Below are 16,807 nucleotides of genomic sequence, written 5' to 3'. Positions count from 1 at the left end.
TGAGCTTGTAGGGGCAGTCACTCAACCTCTCTGTCCTACATGGAACAGGCTTGAGACATGCCCTGCATGGGGAGGGTTGATAGCCCAACGGCCTGGTCAAGGCCTGCCCACTTCGGCTTTTACCTTGCAACACTGCTAGATGATGATGAGAGCTAAATAGGGCTGATTATAAAAAGCTCTGCCATGGAGTCCTGAGGTATGCAAATAAGTGAATTTGGCATGAATGCTAGAGTGGCTTTGCTGGTACTGACAGAGGGCTTGTGAATAGCCCATGCTCCTCAGGGTGATGCACAGCCTGCATGCAACTGGGATGGTCTGGACATTCTCAGAGGGCTTCTCATGTGCACGTGGACTGGGTGATGTGCCATAGGTGCCCTCCAAAGCAATGCAACAGAGCAGAGGAGTTGTGAGTTATTATCTCCAATTGTTTATGATACTATCAAAATCAGCCTCTTAGAGGGATTTAAAAAAAACCCTTAACATGGCCATACAAAACCTAAACCCTTTTTCTCTATTTAAAAATAGACACATCTCTGAAAATAGCATTTTTGAATAATCTAGAGCTTAGAAGTACTGTCCACCAGATTGTAGGCCAAGAGAACCACTAAGTCCTGTGATCTATCACTTCTGTTTTGACTAGAGATCAAAATACGTCAACAGACAAATGAAGGACAGTTAGCTTCTTTATCTCCTCTACCAGATGTACATCACTCCCTACAGATCGGTTATCTAAGTGACTCACCAATAGTGGCAGAATCGTGGACTATTTTAGAACAGTAATGTGCTATCCACAATGTGCCATTGTGGTTAAACATTGGAACAGGCTGCCCAGGGAAGTGGTTGAGTCCCCATCCCTGGAAGTATTTAAAAGACATGTAGATGAAGCACTTAGGGAGATGGTTTAGTGGGCATGGTGGTGTTGGGATGATGGTTGGACTCGATGATCTTAGAGGTCTTTTCCAACCTTAATGATTCTATGATCCTACAAAACAGTGCACTCCTAAGAAGTTCTTTAGTGATCATACAAAAACCTCTTTCGCTTTTAATTTGGTGTGTGAAAGTCTTTGCATTTCCCACACATTATAATACCTTCTTACGTTAGGTGAATGAAGATATAAATGCTTCCCCGTGTCCCCTGTAGAACTACATTCTGTCATTCTGTTGCCACCTACTGGGAGAATTGACAGCATCTCATTTCAGCTATTTCTGAAATCCCGAAGTCTACAGTACCCACACAAAACTGCTCTATTGATAAAATACTGGCTTTTAGGCATTATCCCTGAAACAGAGAACTGTGCTATGTATTTTTAAAATTACTTTTAAATAAAGAAAAATTAAGTACATGTTGGGATACAGTTTCAAAAGAGTTATCTCCTTTTTGGTAAGAATTGTCATATACAAAATTTCTCCATATATGTTAAAAATTATAGAATTAGATCTGGACTTGCAGAATTATCTCCCCTACTATAGCAAGTTCAGAACTATAGTTTCTAATATAAAGATCAGCCATTCATTTTGCAGACCAACTACATCAGCGATGTTTCTGGATGTGCCTGCTTTTCTTTATGACCTTTTAGCAAACTTAATACAAACAGATTTACCAGAAAGGGGACAACGCTCCTCAACAGTTTGGGCAAAACATAATGCATTTCTGTAGCCCTGCTGGAGTTGTATGCCATGAATATGTTTCAGTGAAAACATGGCTTTTTTTTTTTTTTAAAGAAACTTATGAAAGATCAATAGTAAATCCAGCATTAAAATAACAGTGGTATATATTTGGTCTCCAGGGTGCCTCCCCTTCATCAGTGTTAAGGGAAACCTTCCAGATAACCATAAGCTCATAAGCAAGTCAGACACACATGGCAAGGTCAGCACAACAGGCTTATTGTCTTGCTGCAGGCATTGTTCAAGCACAGGGCTGCTTGACAGGTACCCCCAAATGGACACCATTTTCTTTACCTTCCATTACCTTCTATTACCTTTCTCTTGCTCCCTCCCCTTCCCAAATAGACAGACACATACACACACACCCCATTTTTTCACCATTGGCCCCGTTCTGCTAATTTTACACCTTTATTTGGTAATTTCAGCTTTAGTTAGTACCCCCAGTAAACCGACACCCCCTTCACTTTCTGTTGATATCTTACACTCAAGGCGGGGGGCCCCAAAACTCCCCTTTCACTATATGCAATGCCTGGTAGCTTCTCCTGCTGTTACCTCGTTACTTTAGATACAGGTTAGGATTGGCCAGTCACTTTTCCTGTTCCATTATTTGCAACATCGAACAGTTTCTCTTGTTATCCCATCAGTTTAACCTCAGGCCATGGCTGGCCACCTGCCTGCGTGCCTTAACAATATATTGTTCTAAAATCCTAAAACAATGGGAATATACAAAAATATACCTTATGAAGACTTAAGCTGTGAAGTCATACCTGGTGTTCTTAGACATCCCACCTATACCTATCACACATTTTTTTGCCATGGTTCTGATTTATTGTGATCTCCCTAAGTCTGATGGAGCTGATAATGTTTCTGTCCTGCATGCCACAAGCTGATCATTTAAGGCCCTTAACTCTGTCACAGATGTTGTTCATTTAGCAGTTACAACAGAATTGTCAGCATACTTGTGCCTCCAGACTAATCCAGTTATGATTGTTACACAGTCGCTGCACAAGCATAGTGTGCTCTAAACTCCTGCTGAAGCTAAGAGTACCTGAATTGTGCCCCTACTCATGGCAGCTGGCAAAATCACACCTTCTAACCACCCCGCACTGTGGATTCTGTAGAAGCAAGGGTACTAGAACAAGCTGTATGTTCTTGGCATCAACAGAGTTCTCACTACATCTTACAGCTTTACAAACATTACGTTTCAAATTAGTATGAAATAAAGACTGAGCACTGCGGGTAACTTCTCCTTACATAGTGTCCGTAGCAATTACGTGGGACATTCTGAAGCACGAGTTCCTCAAATAATATTACAGCTACATGACTGTATCTTTGTATTGAATAAACGACAGTATCGATGACAGAGATCCTTTCAGGATATATTAGCAAAAAATATGAAGCCTGTCACCCTCTGAGGCAAAGTGACTAATGATTAGCTGGTCATATATCCTGCATTTACTACCTTGTGATGTCATAGTGGAGAACCCATCCTGTTTATAGTCTACTAAGATGGCAATGGACTTGGTGTGTGTGAGACAAGCAGAAATGCAGCCACATGAAAAAAAGAGACATAGAGACAATCTTATGCACAGAAAAGGGCAGAGTGAATTTTAAGATTCCTCTCCCTCATTTTCTTCTTCAAATGAGTCAGTTCCCACTTCTTCATAGTCTTTCTCCAGGGCAGACAGGTCTTCTCGGGCCTCTGCGAATTCTCCTTCCTCCATGCCTTCACTAACATACCAGTGCACAAAAGCTCTCTTGGTGTACATCAGATCAAACTTGTGGTCGAGCCTTGCCCAGGCATCTGCAATGGCCGTGGTGTTGCTCAGCATGCAGACTGCTCGCTCAACCTGGGCTAGGTCTCCTCCTGGTGTAACGGTAGGAGGCTGATAGTTGATCCCAACCTGCAAAGAACAATGGAAAAGATGGAGGAATAAAGAGAGTTATGAGAAAAGGGACAAAATTAGGCAATAAACAGGGTAAGAAAATTGTAAAACCATTGGTGGGGGGAGGAAAAGAGGTAGGGAAAAACCCAAACCACATCAGTGTTAAGTCTAATGTCATTTAAGCTACTTTTTTGTGCATAAGTCAATTCCTTACCCTCACTCAAGGCAAAAAAAAAAAAAAAAAAAAAAAAAAAAGGGAAACCAACCAGAACTGGACTCTAAATGAAGAAAAACTTATAAAAATATGTCAGTATGCATGGAAAAATTGGGGACAATGAAAAAAATCTCTCTTTGAGGAGATGTTGTAGGCATGTTTCACTTGCCAACAATATATTATTGATAACTTTTGGGGGTTTTTTGTTTGTTTGGCTTGTTTTTTTAAATCCCATGAAGGACACTCAAGTGTCTCGGTGTCTGCAGAGTATAAGCCTTACCTTTATCTTTCTTCTAAAATGCAATTTCTTTAAGTTTAAAGTCCTATAGGGTTGACATTCTCCTGTACTGAATATAGAAATACTGTATATGCTTGCATTTATTTAAATATTTAGGAGTCTGTGTCAATGGGATGTCCAGAGGAGAAAGGGCACATTTTATACCAATGCATCTTTCTTATGTTCCTTCATCTCACAATTGGAAAACATGCAAGATCTAAAACTTTAAATACAAGTTTTCCAATAGACTGAACTTGCCCTTGAAACATTAAAGAGAAGTTCATGGCAGCCATGCTCACCTTGAAGCCTGTTGGACACCAGTCGACAAACTGGAGGGATCTGTTGGTCTTGATGGCAGCAATTGCTACATTGACGTCTTTGGGAACTACGTCGCCACGGTAGAGCATGCAGCAGGCCATGTACTTCCCATGTCTTGGGTCACACTTCACCATCTGGTTGTTGGGCTCAAAGCAGGAGCTGGTGATTTCAGCCACCGAGAGCTGCTCGTGATATGCTCTGTCGGAGGAGATGATGGGGGCGTAGGTCACTAAGGGGAAGTGGATGCGCGGGTAGGGCACCAGGTTTGTCTGGAACTCTGTCAGATCCACATTGAGGGCACCGTCAAAGCGCAGCGAGGCGGTGATGGAGGAGACGATCTGGCTGATGAGGCGGTTGAGGTTAGTGTAAGTGGGGCGCTCGATGTCCAGGTTTCGGCGGCAGATGTCATAGATGGCCTCATTATCCACCATGAAGGCGCAGTCCGAGTGCTCCAGGGTGGTGTGCGTGGTCAGGATGGAATTGTAAGGCTCCACCACAGCGGTGGAGACCTGAGGGGCCGGGTAGATGGCAAACTCCAGTTTGGACTTCTTTCCGTAATCCACAGAGAGGCGTTCCATCAGTAAGGAGGTGAAGCCAGAGCCAGTACCCCCACCAAAGCTGTGGAAGATCAGGAACCCTTGCAGCCCAGAACAGGCATCAGTCTAGAAAGTCAACAGGAAAAGTGAAAGAGTAAGTGAACACATCTTTAAATTACACCCTCAAATACAGACAGCAACACCCACACCCAGTGCACAGCACAGAAGTCAGCAGTTTCCCCAGAAATTCTCATTGTCTGTTTTCCCCTGTAAATCTCAGGCTAGACTATCAACAGAGTGATACTGGTTTTTTTTCTTACAATAATAATGCTATAGCAATATTTGAGGTTTTCCATTCAAGTCTTCCATTCATCTGAAAACTAAGGTGGGACATCCGGGATCTGCATTTCTCTGTTCTGAGCCAATGACAATAGAAAAAGCAAAATGAGAGCCACTATCAAAAAAAATGTATGTGGTGTTTATTTCCCCTCCCACCCTCCTAAGGTCTTGCTTCCAATGTAATAGTGCGTACCAGCTTGCGGATACGATCTAATGCCATGTCAATTTTGTCTTTGCCAACAGAGTAGTGGCCGCGTGCATAATTATTTGCTGCATCTTCCTTTCCAGTGATCAGCTGTTCCGGGTGGAAAAGCTGCCGGTAGGTGCCAGTCCGCACTTCATCTGAACAAGAGAGAAAAAGCATAAGCTTGGAAGAGATAATTCACCAAGGTTGATAATGTTTGCAAAACAAATGGAGCATTTTATGTTGGCAGAAAATGGTACAGAAGATCGGTATATTGAAAAAGAGTACAGATGTGAGGAGTATCATCTGAGATGCTCTCAGTTTTGAAAAAAAAGAAGTGGACTGTGCTCCAAGTATAAGTTGCTGTGTTATACAAATGAATTCATTTATCAAATGAGGGCTGAGCCATGCTGTGGTAAAATTTCAGCTCTATATACGGATCAGATGAAGACCCATCAGAACCTTCAGGGGAATGACTGGAAAAAGAGGAGATTTGCAAGGGCAAAACAGTGGTTTTCCTTGTCAGGACACTTCTGTTGTCTGATTCTTCATGCTCCTCTCTTACATCTGAATGTGAGAAAAGCATTTTCCATCAGTTAGCAAAGGAAAAATATCACCACAAAAAAAGACCAGAAAGGAATCTCTTTAGGGAGGCTAAATTGTACTCATAGCCAGTGGAGGTTTAAACAATAGTAAACTTTTGATTTCATTAACTATTAGTAGACACCCATGACAGAGTTCAGTCCAGTTTTCATCTTTTCATTGAGAATAACAGAGCTTTTAGTAATACCTGGTATTAAAAACTTAAAATCTGTATGTTTTGCCCGCATGTTGGGATCATCCCTAATGGTAAGGGCATTGTCCCGCTATTCAGTGATCTGGACTTTAGCACCCAGAAGAGTTAATTCATTTCTATTTTCCAAGATTAGTTCTATACTGACCTATTACAGTTTGCTCCAAGTCCACCATGATAGCCCGGGGCACGTATTTTCTAGAGCTTGTCTCTCTGAAGAATGTGGCAAAAGAGTCATCATTGCTGGGTTGGTCGATGAAGGTGCCATTTGGCTGAATGCCATGCTCCAGACAGAAGAGTTCCCAACATGCATTGCCGATTTGAACTCCGGCTTGACCAATGTGAACAGAGATGCACTCACGCTGAAAGGGGAGGACAAGGGAAACGGTGAGAAGAACCAGTGAATATCCTAGGAGTCTATAAGCTGATCTTGCCTGAAACCCCAAATCAATCAATGAGTACAAAATTTTCCACGAGACTGGAATTAATGGAAAATATTCTGACACTTATTTACAAATAGGAAGAAAAATATTTTGCTATGCGTAGAAAGAAACAATAATCACAACAGCTAGAGATTTGCAGCCATGCCTACACGTGGTGTACAGTACACGAGATCTACATGTAAGTGCACATAAGCCCATACAGATAGAAAAACTGCATAGAGGTACACAAAATAAACAACAGTAGGTCCCAGCTAAGGAATATGAGCCAAGTCCAGTTGTCTGGGACAAGACACAACTATGCTGCCTTATTGATATACAGATAAAGCAAAGAGAATGAAGTATCTTCTGATCTCTCAACCTTCTGTTGAACATGTGTGTTAGACGGGTGGAAAACAGGTTCGTAGAAATTAAAGGAACTAGAATTTAAGTGCCTTTAGTACCTTAATTAATTTCAACCACTGATTGTTTCGGCCCATTCCCTGGGTACTTTTAATTCAATTTAACATGTGAAGAGTTAACTTGATACTCAAGAGGACTTGGTACTTTTTACGTGTTGGACTAAATTAATCTCCTGAGAAATCCTTCTCATACGTACACTTCTGTAATCATGGCTGTTCAGTCAATAATCAGTTTCTAAAGTGTTTATTACTGTGTCATGCACATAGTTTAATAACAGAAATCTGAAACACAAAATATAATATATTCTAAAAGAAAAAGAAGCATGTCTTCTTCTGCAGATTGCTATGCAGACTCCCAAGTATTGTGAATTTAAAGGGTTCTCTCAAAAACACTCGTTAGACACGGTATATTTGAATATGAATCTTTTGGCAGATGATTACCATCCAGTCTTACGGAGTATCTAGGGAAACATCCACACTTTTTTGCTCTTAATTTTAATACTCACAAGCTAGTAGGAAAGGGACATTAATACAGGGTTAAACATACTGTATTCAAAGTACATCCAAGAGTACTTCTACCCAGAAAGGAAAACCCCATCCTCCTTTTTCTGCATGTGACTTTCCTTATAATAAATTTATTAACACAAATGTAGCTGTACATATTGGACTGTAAATTTATTTACCAAGAAACTAACACAATAGTTTATTTGTACACTGTGAACAAGATTTGTTGCCCCCAAAATGAAGCAAAAAAAGTCACTTCAACCTTCCCACCTTTGCTCAGATCTTGACCAGAGTAGGGGGAAACAGAAGGTCAAACTCATTGCTCATTATCTCATAAAATAATCTGATTCTTTTCTTACCATGGTTTCTCCTGCGTGCTTCCTTTCTTGATTGGTAGCGGCAGCTTTGGTTACTGATGTTTCTACTGTTGTATAAGCAGCCTGGTGCAAGGTGGCAGGGCATCCACACCCCACTGGCAGGGGCCCCGCAGCATCACAGCGTAGGCAGGAGAGGTCATAATCTCTCCCAGGCAACCATCCCATTCCATCCACTCACCTGTTACACCAGCAGCCTGCTTTCACCCATGTACAGGATGCAGCCCTAAAGTCTGTCCTTAAGCAAGTCTTCCCAGTTAATTCTCCAAGCTAAACCTTGGATTTTTTTTTAAAAAAAAAAAAGAAAAAAAAAGAAAATTACGACTGGTTACAACTGGTATTAGTAACCAGAATTTTAACACATACGGAGCATCTTCACAAATAACTGGTTTCCTTCCTTAAAACTCTTAACAACTGGTGAATATGCTACTGATAAATCATTTAAAAGTTTATTAACCATTTCAGAATTTCTTCATTTACACTTTCAAAAGGTGGCATCATTTTTAAATGGCGTCTTTCTGACAAAGGTGACTGTAGATGAATGGTGGACATGGAGTTAACTTGCCTACGTTCCACTGATTGAAATGAATTGGGGAACAGGTTGAGCTGCAAGGAATTCCACTTGACTATTTGATCATCTGTGCACAAGGTACATTGAATTATCTTCTTGTCTCCTGGTGCTAAGACACCAAACCTTGTCTTTCCGCCAGCCATTCCTTATCTTTGTGACCTCTGATCATCTGATTATAGACAACTGTTCTTCAGCCTTTCAGCTGCCTACAGTATGGGCCAATACAATTTTTTTTCATCTAGCAAGAAGATGGCAAAACAAAAAAGCAGAACTATGATTTGCTCTTATACCTGGAGTTACTAGCAGAAAGTTCACATACTCATGGCACACACACACATTCTCTCTGGCTATGTCTTTTCCCTCCATGATATGATGAGAGTGCAGAGAAAAACACTGCTAAAGATAAATACCAGGGACTTTATTCTTGGTAGTACTGGTCTTGGCCATCCAAAGGTAGAGACACACGTATTTTTAAAAAAAAAAAAAAAAAAAAAAATTCTGGATCTTTCACAGAAAGTAATTATCACTCTCTGAGCTCCTATGAAAATGCGGACTTACAGCCTACCAACATCATCAGTTGATTAGATCTCGTCAGATTCACACTGAGCAAGTCCTCTACTTAATTCAAATATGTCTGTACAATGAGGACATGTAGTGAAACATTTCCGGAAATTACTTGAAAACTGTAGAGTATCAATACATTTAACGCAAAAGTTTTCATATACTTAATCACAGCACAAATAAGCAACTCTACAAAGAGGTAAATCAGTCGTCACTTTATTGTGAAAATTAAATATCGCAATTTTAGTATTAATTGCAAAAAAACGATAGCTCATTTCTGCCTTCTTGCCCTCTCATGATGAATTAAATACAATACAAATGCAAAATCAGTAGTACTCAAAAAAAGTGGAGGTTACCAACCTACGCTTAAAATCAAGTTGAATGTTAAAAGTCCTGGTAAATGAGCAGCTATGACATTTAACAGCATTCTAAACATAACGTATGGCCTGCTCAGACCACTGGTCCCAACCTCCAAAATTGCATCTCTGGCATCTAACTAAAAACATTAATAGAAAACTAGAGCAAAAAATGGTTGTTTCCCAAGGAGTCAATTTGGTGAAAATTTGGCCTGACTTCACTCTGAAGTTTGCTATTTCATTAACTGGCTTACAAAGGACTTAAAGTGAGGCCTTGCAAAGCAGGGGGCCAGTAGACACAACCCAGTCATTTCTTGAAAGAGCTCAACTTCAGACAGAGCTTCTGTGTTTTATTCTACCTGGTTTCCCATCCACTGTGGGTTGCAGAGTTGTAATTACACTTACAGTTGGATTACAAGAACCATCTAGCAATATCAAAAGCAACTCTTCCCTATGTGCACAGAGCATTTAAGAGAGAACTTTTTAATATGGTGAAGCATTATGTGCTACTTACCCTGGTGTAAAGTCCTAACAGAGACAAAAACTTTGGGGAGGGATATGGGATTGTTTTGGTTTTTACTCGAAACAACTAGGCACGGTCGTTACTGCATTCGTGAATGACCTGCCCCAGTTTATCTGACACTAATATTGGAGTATTACTCTATTGGGATAATTCAAAAAGAAATAGACACAGACCTATTTTTAGCAGTGAAGATGCAGACTGTTTTAAAGTGTCCCGGTAGGTAGCAAAGCAACAGATTGCACAAAGTTTGAAGGCACCAACAGGCTGCTATCCGTGCGAAGAAAACAAATAGCCACCACCTCAGTGTATGGCTATTGCTAGAGACAAAGGAACAACCTGAAGGGCACTACTGTTGTAAGACACCACACTGAGATTTGTATTGGCTACTTTTCACAGGTTTGGTGCATTGGATAGAATTTGCCCACCAAAAAGGCTGATTTGTTCAACATTTTGTAGTTTAGGCTGACATCAGTCAGCCTGCATCCTTTTGGCACAGATGCTGGGATGGCGGGCTACTTGTTTGTCACAAAGGCTCCTTGCCTTTAACTTGTCCTCTCCAGCACACAACAGTTTGCTCCAGTGAAAGCAGTATTTAAGTAGGTCAGTGCTCTCTCCTTTGGAATTTACCCTTTGTCAATCGATGATAGGTGGATGGATGGAGAAGAAATTAATGTTCTACCCCAGACCTCCAATTTCTGCCTCAAGTGGTTGGAAATGGGGTTGGTCTGGTGACAGATCTTCTGCAAAGATAGTAATTTTCCTGCCACAGCTCTGGGGAAGGTTTTGGGATCTCAGAGAAGTCTCTCTTTCTACCTTTCGATAGACTTTTGTTCTGAATAATAGAGCACTGCTAAATGGCTCCCATGTAACCCAGGAGTTTAGGTATTGGGGGTGTGGGGGGCAATTCTAGACATACTGAGACTTTTTGACATCTACATAAACAAAGCAAGAGGTAGGGAAAGAGTAAAACAATGCAACAACTTCTGTTGTTCAACTAGACAATAATAAAGAATATAGTTTAAAAAAATAAGTCCATTTCCTTACCACCACCACGTGCTCCTAAGAATTACTACGCATCAGGCAAGCACGAAGTGCTGTAATTTGCATTTAAGAAGAGTAGGTGCAGCACAATAGTCTTTGTGGCCCACCACCTTGGCTTTCTGGCTTAAATATGACTAAAATCAAGAGGGCCTGTGTAAGGAGGCATCAGTCACAAGAGAAACCATGGCCTTCAACATGCAATAGGCTTCACTTTCTCCAGTGTTTTTCTTCCACATGCTTGTCCTAAATCCCATGCTGCAGGAACTGGGCTTTTCAGATGTCTTCAGGCAAAACAGAATATTCCCCTAGTTATTGGTAGTCCGTTGCCTTTTACAGTCATGCCTCCAGGAACACTATTTCACTTGTTCAGAGAACTGCCCAGCATTTGCAAAGATGAAACCTTCTCCCATAGTTCATAACTGGCTACATGACCCTCACTCAAGAGCTACATCCAAAGCAAAGTGTTTGAAAAGGAGGATTCTTATTCAGTTGTAGATTACAGAAGGAGTGGCTTTACCCTGGTGTTGGACAGAACAGTGCTGTAGAGCCAAGCAAAACGTCAGGAATACTTGGCATGGTTTCAAAATCCATACACCACCATTCCCTGCCTGAAGAAACAAAGGTATCACCACACAGGAGTTCACAGGTCGTCATCTCAGTTAGGACACTGATTTCAATGGTCCTTGAACAGCCCGGTAACATCCTCAAGACAAGCTGACACTTTTACAGCAGCAGAGAAAAACGCATTCTGTGATGGAAGACACTTAGTCTTGAATCGGAGGCCTACGGATTGGAGAAAATACAGCTGCCCAAGCCTGTCGGAAGAGCTGGACCAGTTTGTAAATGAATGGCAGTGATGTGGGAGAAGCTGCAGAACAAAACAAAAAGCAGAAGAGCCTTTCATTATAAAAGATACGCTAAACATAGTAAGAAAGAACTAATCCCAACTAGAGTTAATCGAAACCTAGTTGTCTGTCTTCCTTCTGTTCGGCTCAGTACTTGGGCCTTCCCTCAGGGCAATGTTCCCATCCCTAGCAAGCCGCCTTCAGTATTTTCCAATGGACTATTTGCAGAATAGCTATGGAGCACCTGTCACCCAGCAGAAGGGGAAACACCCATCCCCTCCATGCCCCAGCTGCCACCTCTATGTCACAGTACCAGCCCATTCTTCAGCGACAGCAGCAGCCATCACTAGTGAAACTCCAGCACAAGCAGATCAAATGCACAACTACGTTGCTGCCCTGGGCAACTCTCCACTTTCCTGACAGGACAGCCTGTCAGGCAACCACTCTTCCAGGAAACATTCACCTTGTAGCACCTCAAGTTGACTGAGGCAGAGGCTGAGTCTAGAACAGCTCAGCCTGTCTCTCACAGTCTGTACCTTGTCTGTTGGAAAGAGCTGAGGATAGAATAACTGTTTTCAGAAAACCAGCTTTTGTAGAGCTACCTCTTTCTATATGGATTGCAACTGGAAACATTAGAAACAAGCCTAATAGTAAGCTCCTAGTCACCCACTTTTTGTGTCTCCCAAAAGACGAGACATTTACACAGACCAAATCTATTAAAAGCAACTATTTTCTTCTCTGTAACCATAATGGAATTTAAAAAATTGAAAAGCTTAATACTGTACCTGGGTCTAATCTCACCACCACCAGGTACAGCAGAAAAGTAGCCAGGAGCATCTTTTTGTAAGGAAGTAAATAGAAGTGGCTTGACACGGACCTTAGTGCTCTACGTAGCAATGTCAACAGGGTCAAGAGCTTTTGGGACAGAGCACCTAGAACACAAGAACAGAAAGGCTGTTAGGGCAAAGTAAAGTAAAAAAAAGTAATCACATAGATACAGATAATAAGAAACTACGATACTAAAGTAAGTCTGTTCTTAGTTTGATTGCATGAGAGTTGAGTTGAGGTTTGGTTTTTTTTTTTTATAATAGGGAACAGAGAAACAGTACGATTTTGTAATACAATTCATCATACCTTTTTTCTAGGCATCTACTTTAGTATAATATGATCTTATACCACAGTAATGCCAGCTTCTCTCCTGGGAAATAACGTCAAGTGATTTACAGTTCTGGAGGAGAAGCAGTACTTTAAATGCCAGACATGTATTGTTCTACATGGGCTTGACTGTAAATGGAGACGAAACAGAGAGTACACAGAGCCAATAAAATGTACCCTTAAAGGACTGCTAGGTAGTTTTAGTTTTCCTGTTGTACCTTTAAAAAAAAAAAAAAAACCACAACATTTATTCTGAAGTGCTTTTGAACCTGTAAAACAATTCTCATCTCCTGACATCGGCAGAGACTAAATACGCTTTATAATTGCCAGCAAATGGATCACTAAGTCTTCCATTTCCTGCTGTGGGTGTGATACCCAACAGGACTTCCTCGAGGCCGGTTTGTCATGACAATATTCTTAATACATAGTTAATACTTGCTACCCTTTGTTAGTAAGGGACCAACTAACTTAAAATAAAATTATAAAAAAGAAGAGGAGCACAAACAACAGAGGGAAAGCCTACCCAAAACAGTTTCTGGTGCTGCGTCTTGCTGCTCTTCAGCAGCCGAGAGCATCTCTTCCCGTTGAGTCCACTGACATCGGCTTTCACAAATGGCCCCGAGAAATGCTAGCTGCCGCTCGCTGTCAATGACACCACAGCCGCGTACAAGCTCTTCTGCCCCCTCAAACCGGCCAAGCGGAAGCAACACATGCAACAGATAGAGCTCCAGCAATGAACCGTACTCGGGGAGGCTCTTATTGGTTTGGTCTCTCAGCCAGCTACTGCCAACCTCCAGCATCACCTGGGGCTCTCTCACTTTGCTGTATAACAGGATACTGAAACAGGAGAAAGAAATATTAGAAAACACTAACTCTTTGTAAAAGTTGAGATCACTGACAGTTACTACCCACAAGCAGCTATCATGAAGGCGTGTATCAGGGTCTACACGCTTGAAATACAGAGAGATTTCTGAGGCAGACAATAGGTGCAACCACTGATGTTACTTTCTCAGCATCACCCTTTTTGTACTTTATCACCATAAAGCAATCTGCTGGCCTGCAGGCATGCTCCAGCACACACAGGTCGAGAACAGGCTGTCCCAGGTTCTGCTTTCATCCTCACTTACACCGTGCAAAGTGAAAATATCACACAATATTCAAGTCTGGCCTGCTATTAAACTTAAATAACGCAAGGCCTGTGTATCTGACAGCCACAGACAAAAACTCACCACAGCTCCAGAACTTTTGGAGGCAGATGTTCGGGGACATGGTAATACTGTAGGACCCAAGATAGAACTTCTCTCCACCGGTTCATCTCAGCCAGCGCCTGAATCCCCACAACACAAAGGGAGCATTTCACTTCTGCAGAACTGGTAACGAAGAGACACCTAAATAAGCACTTCTTACAACCACGTTTCCCCTTGCATCCCTTCCAGTGAGCTGCAGCCTAGCCTAGGTACTCTACAGTTCTCCAACAGCCGCTTCCCCTCCTTTCCCTCTCCTCCTACCCCTCACCCTCGATAAAAAGGCAAATTCAACCCCCCGAGAAGATGCACAGAGCCTGTATCTCTAGGACGCGAGGAAGGCCCCCAGGCACACCTCGCTTCCCTCAAACACGCACAGATCCCTTCATACGAAACATGTAAACGTAGACAGGCCGTTATCAAATAGCAGCCAAAGCCAAGCCGGGTTTTAAACAGTTACTAACTCGCTTTTTAGCAACAAGCGCCACCCTCCATTCATTTAGATAATTAAGAAAAAGCTAAGCAAAACCACGGCAAGGACCGCTGGTGCTACTGCCATTCATACAGATAATCTTTGTATTCAAACCTAAGAGGTTCCTAACCCCCCCGCCAAAAGAAACTAGTTTCTTAAACCCAAAAAGTACTCTAATAAAAAAAAAAATAAGCAAGACCACAAACGGGGCAGACACGGTCTGCAGTTAGAAGCCTGCCTGACGCTGATGCAACACCGAGCCACTTCCCAGCGCCGCCCTGTCCCCGCTCGCACCTCTCGGGGCCGGGGCCGGTCCCGGGGCCCGTCCCGGGGCCCAGGCTGTCGCAGCCCGCCTCACATCTCTCCACGGCGGCGGCGAAGTCCCGGTGCAGCACCAGCAGGTCCGCCGCCTCCTCCAGCAGCGAGGCCGCCTGGGCCGAGACCGGCGGCCAGGCCAGAGGCTCGCTCCTCATGGCGGCGGCGGGAGGGCTGCCGGGAGGACTGCCGCTGCCGCCCTCCCCGCGCCCCACCGCCCGCCGCCCGCCCGGCTCCGGCTCCAGCGCCGCCACTACCCCCCCGGGGTTCGGCTCCGCTCCTCTCGGGCAGACAACAGCGGGAGCAGCTCGGCCTCCCGCGACCCCGGAAGGCCGCGGGGAAACCCCCGCGCCACCGCCTCCCGGCAGCGGAAGGGCGGCCTCGGCGGACATCTTCTCCCCACCCCGCGGGCCGGCGGGACATGTAGTCGAGCGGTGGCGTGAAGGAGGGGGATCAACGGCCTCCAGGGCGAGGCGCAGGAGCGGAGGCTGCTCCTCGGCGCGCTGGCCTCCCCGGGGGCCGTCCCGCCCGCAGTCGGGGCGGTGGCAGAGCTGACTGTGCGAGGAGTAGTGGTTAAAAGCGGGGTCTCCGCGGGCCCTCCGAGAAGCTGCGACCGCGGACTGTGGGATCACGACGCTTTCGGCCGTGCCGGGGGTCGGTGCCGGTCCGTGCCAAAAACCCCTCCAACTTCTCACTCGCGTGGCTGCCGAGGGGAAACGGCCAAGCCACCGCTCTCCGCCTCGGCTGCCCTCGTTAGCGGGCGGGTCAGAGCCCCGCAGCGGCCGCTGCCGTTCCCCCCGCGGCCGCCGGGCGTCAGCCCAGCCCCGAGCGTGTCGCTGCCGAGCAACGGGGGCCGGAGGAGGCCGCTTCGGAGTGAGGCAGCACGGCTGCCGTCCTGCGGCTTTCCTCACCGCGGCCAGGCGGCAGGAGAAGAGGTCTGGGGCGGGTAGTAAAGGGAGACGCTCCCCGCGCTGCTCCAGCAGCACAGCATGGCCAGCAGGCTCCTGGGCGGGATGATGGGTGCCCTCCTCTCCCGGCCTCCTTTTCCTCAGTCACCCCGTGTGCGCGGTTTTAAGCAGATTACGCTGTTAAAGGAACTGGAGTTCGGGCATAACAACAGCGTCTCCATCAGTACCCTACATTCACATTCTTCTTCAGTTGTTATTTAAAAACAATAGGGTGTCTTGGTTACAAGGCAGTTATGGCAACCAGTGCAAACTCTTTTCAAAAATGAATCTCTACAGGAGAGGCAGGATTGATTTATTTTGTAATGCTGACCCCCTACTATGATTATTTAATTACAAAAGCAAAATACGCTGATGCAGAATGTGTTAAAAAAGTGAAATATGTTTTTAAAAGGGGAGTTTCTGTCCCATTTCAGTGTTGGAAGCAGGGAAGAAAGTGTGGAGAGTACGATTAAAAACTTGATCATAACTGTCTTTTCATGAGTAGCTGTTTGCAGGAGGCAGGACTGTGCACCTGCCCTTCACGGTAACGGCAGGAGCACTCTGCAGCAGCAGCTTTTGCACAGCAGTGCATCCAAGGGGTTTGCACGCTGTGCTGTTCACTGTGGAGTTATTTCCTGGAGGATTCAGGCTGGTTGAGGCAAAAACACAGCACAGAAACATTGTAAAAGGAAGGGCCCAGCAGCTAGGCAAAGGCAGAGGTAAAGGCATTTCAGACTTTTGTTGCTGGGCACTTGCAATTTGGAAAACAACATTCCTTTTTGGGGACTACAAGTCCCAAAGTGCACTGTGGGAAGAACATGCCTCGTACCAGCTAGTGCCCAGCAC

General features: G+C 44.1%; 2 protein-coding genes across 4 annotated transcripts; both read right to left on the bottom strand.

The window, feature by feature from the left end:
- Positions 1-2,710: 2,710 nt before the first annotated feature.
- On the bottom strand, positions 2,711-8,099 carry LOC143162084 (tubulin alpha-2 chain). Its single transcript, XM_076341830.1, has 5 exons — positions 7,917-8,099; positions 6,361-6,574; positions 5,429-5,577; positions 4,342-5,022; positions 2,711-3,569 (listed from the first exon to the last, which is right to left on the bottom strand). Exons 1-5 carry the CDS (start codon positions 8,097-8,099, stop codon positions 3,276-3,278), a joined length of 1,521 nt encoding a protein of 506 aa, XP_076197945.1. The 3' UTR covers positions 2,711-3,275.
- A 52-nt stretch (positions 8,100-8,151) lies between these two features.
- PEX26 (peroxisomal biogenesis factor 26) lies at positions 8,152-15,411 on the bottom strand. 3 transcript variants are annotated; one of them, XR_012995642.1, is made up of 6 exons: positions 14,994-15,411; positions 14,213-14,353; positions 13,507-13,820; positions 12,614-12,760; positions 10,987-11,851; positions 8,152-8,207 (listed from the first exon to the last, which is right to left on the bottom strand). XR_012995642.1 is itself a non-coding variant. In XM_076341845.1 (5 exons), exons 1-5 carry the CDS (start codon positions 15,404-15,406, stop codon positions 11,748-11,750), a joined length of 1,119 nt encoding a protein of 372 aa, XP_076197960.1. In that variant the 5' UTR covers positions 15,407-15,411; the 3' UTR covers positions 9,264-11,747. The 3 variants fall into 3 exon arrangements, 2 of the variants coding, with proteins under 2 accessions (XP_076197960.1, XP_076197973.1); XM_076341845.1 differs by lacking the exon at positions 8,152-8,207 and having other exon boundaries at positions 9,264-11,851; XM_076341858.1 differs by lacking the exon at positions 8,152-8,207 and having other exon boundaries at positions 9,264-11,851; positions 12,706-12,760.
- Between the last annotated feature and the right edge of the window lie 1,396 nt (positions 15,412-16,807).

The sequence above is a fragment of the Aptenodytes patagonicus genome, chromosome 1, assembly GCF_965638725.1.
Source record: "Aptenodytes patagonicus chromosome 1, bAptPat1.pri.cur, whole genome shotgun sequence".
Taxonomy (NCBI): Eukaryota; Metazoa; Chordata; class Aves; order Sphenisciformes; family Spheniscidae; genus Aptenodytes; species Aptenodytes patagonicus.
Note: the sequence above shows the minus strand (reverse complement) of the source record. Positions and strands in the feature narration are given on the sequence as shown.

Coding starts and splice junctions, on each gene's coding strand:
- LOC143162084 (XM_076341830.1), bottom strand. CDS start 8,099: ATGGGATGGTTGCCTGGGAGAGATTATGACCTCTCCTGCCTACGCTGT. Junction 5,578..6,360: donor CTTGGAGCAAACTGTAATAG/GTCAGTATAGAA, acceptor TCTCTTGTTCAG/ATGAAGTGCGGACTGGCACC. Junction 5,023..5,428: donor TAGATCGTATCCGCAAGCTG/GTACGCACTATT, acceptor TTGACTTTCTAG/ACTGATGCCTGTTCTGGGCT.
- PEX26 (XM_076341845.1), bottom strand. CDS start 15,406: ATGTCCGCCGAGGCCGCCCTTCCGCTGCCGGGAGGCGGTGGCGCGGGG. Junction 12,761..13,506: donor AGCACCAGAAACTGTTTTGG/GTAGGCTTTCCC, acceptor CTTGTGTTCTAG/GTGCTCTGTCCCAAAAGCTC. Junction 11,852..12,613: donor GGTGGTGAGATTAGACCCAG/GTACAGTATTAA, acceptor TTTGTTCTGCAG/CTTCTCCCACATCACTGCCA.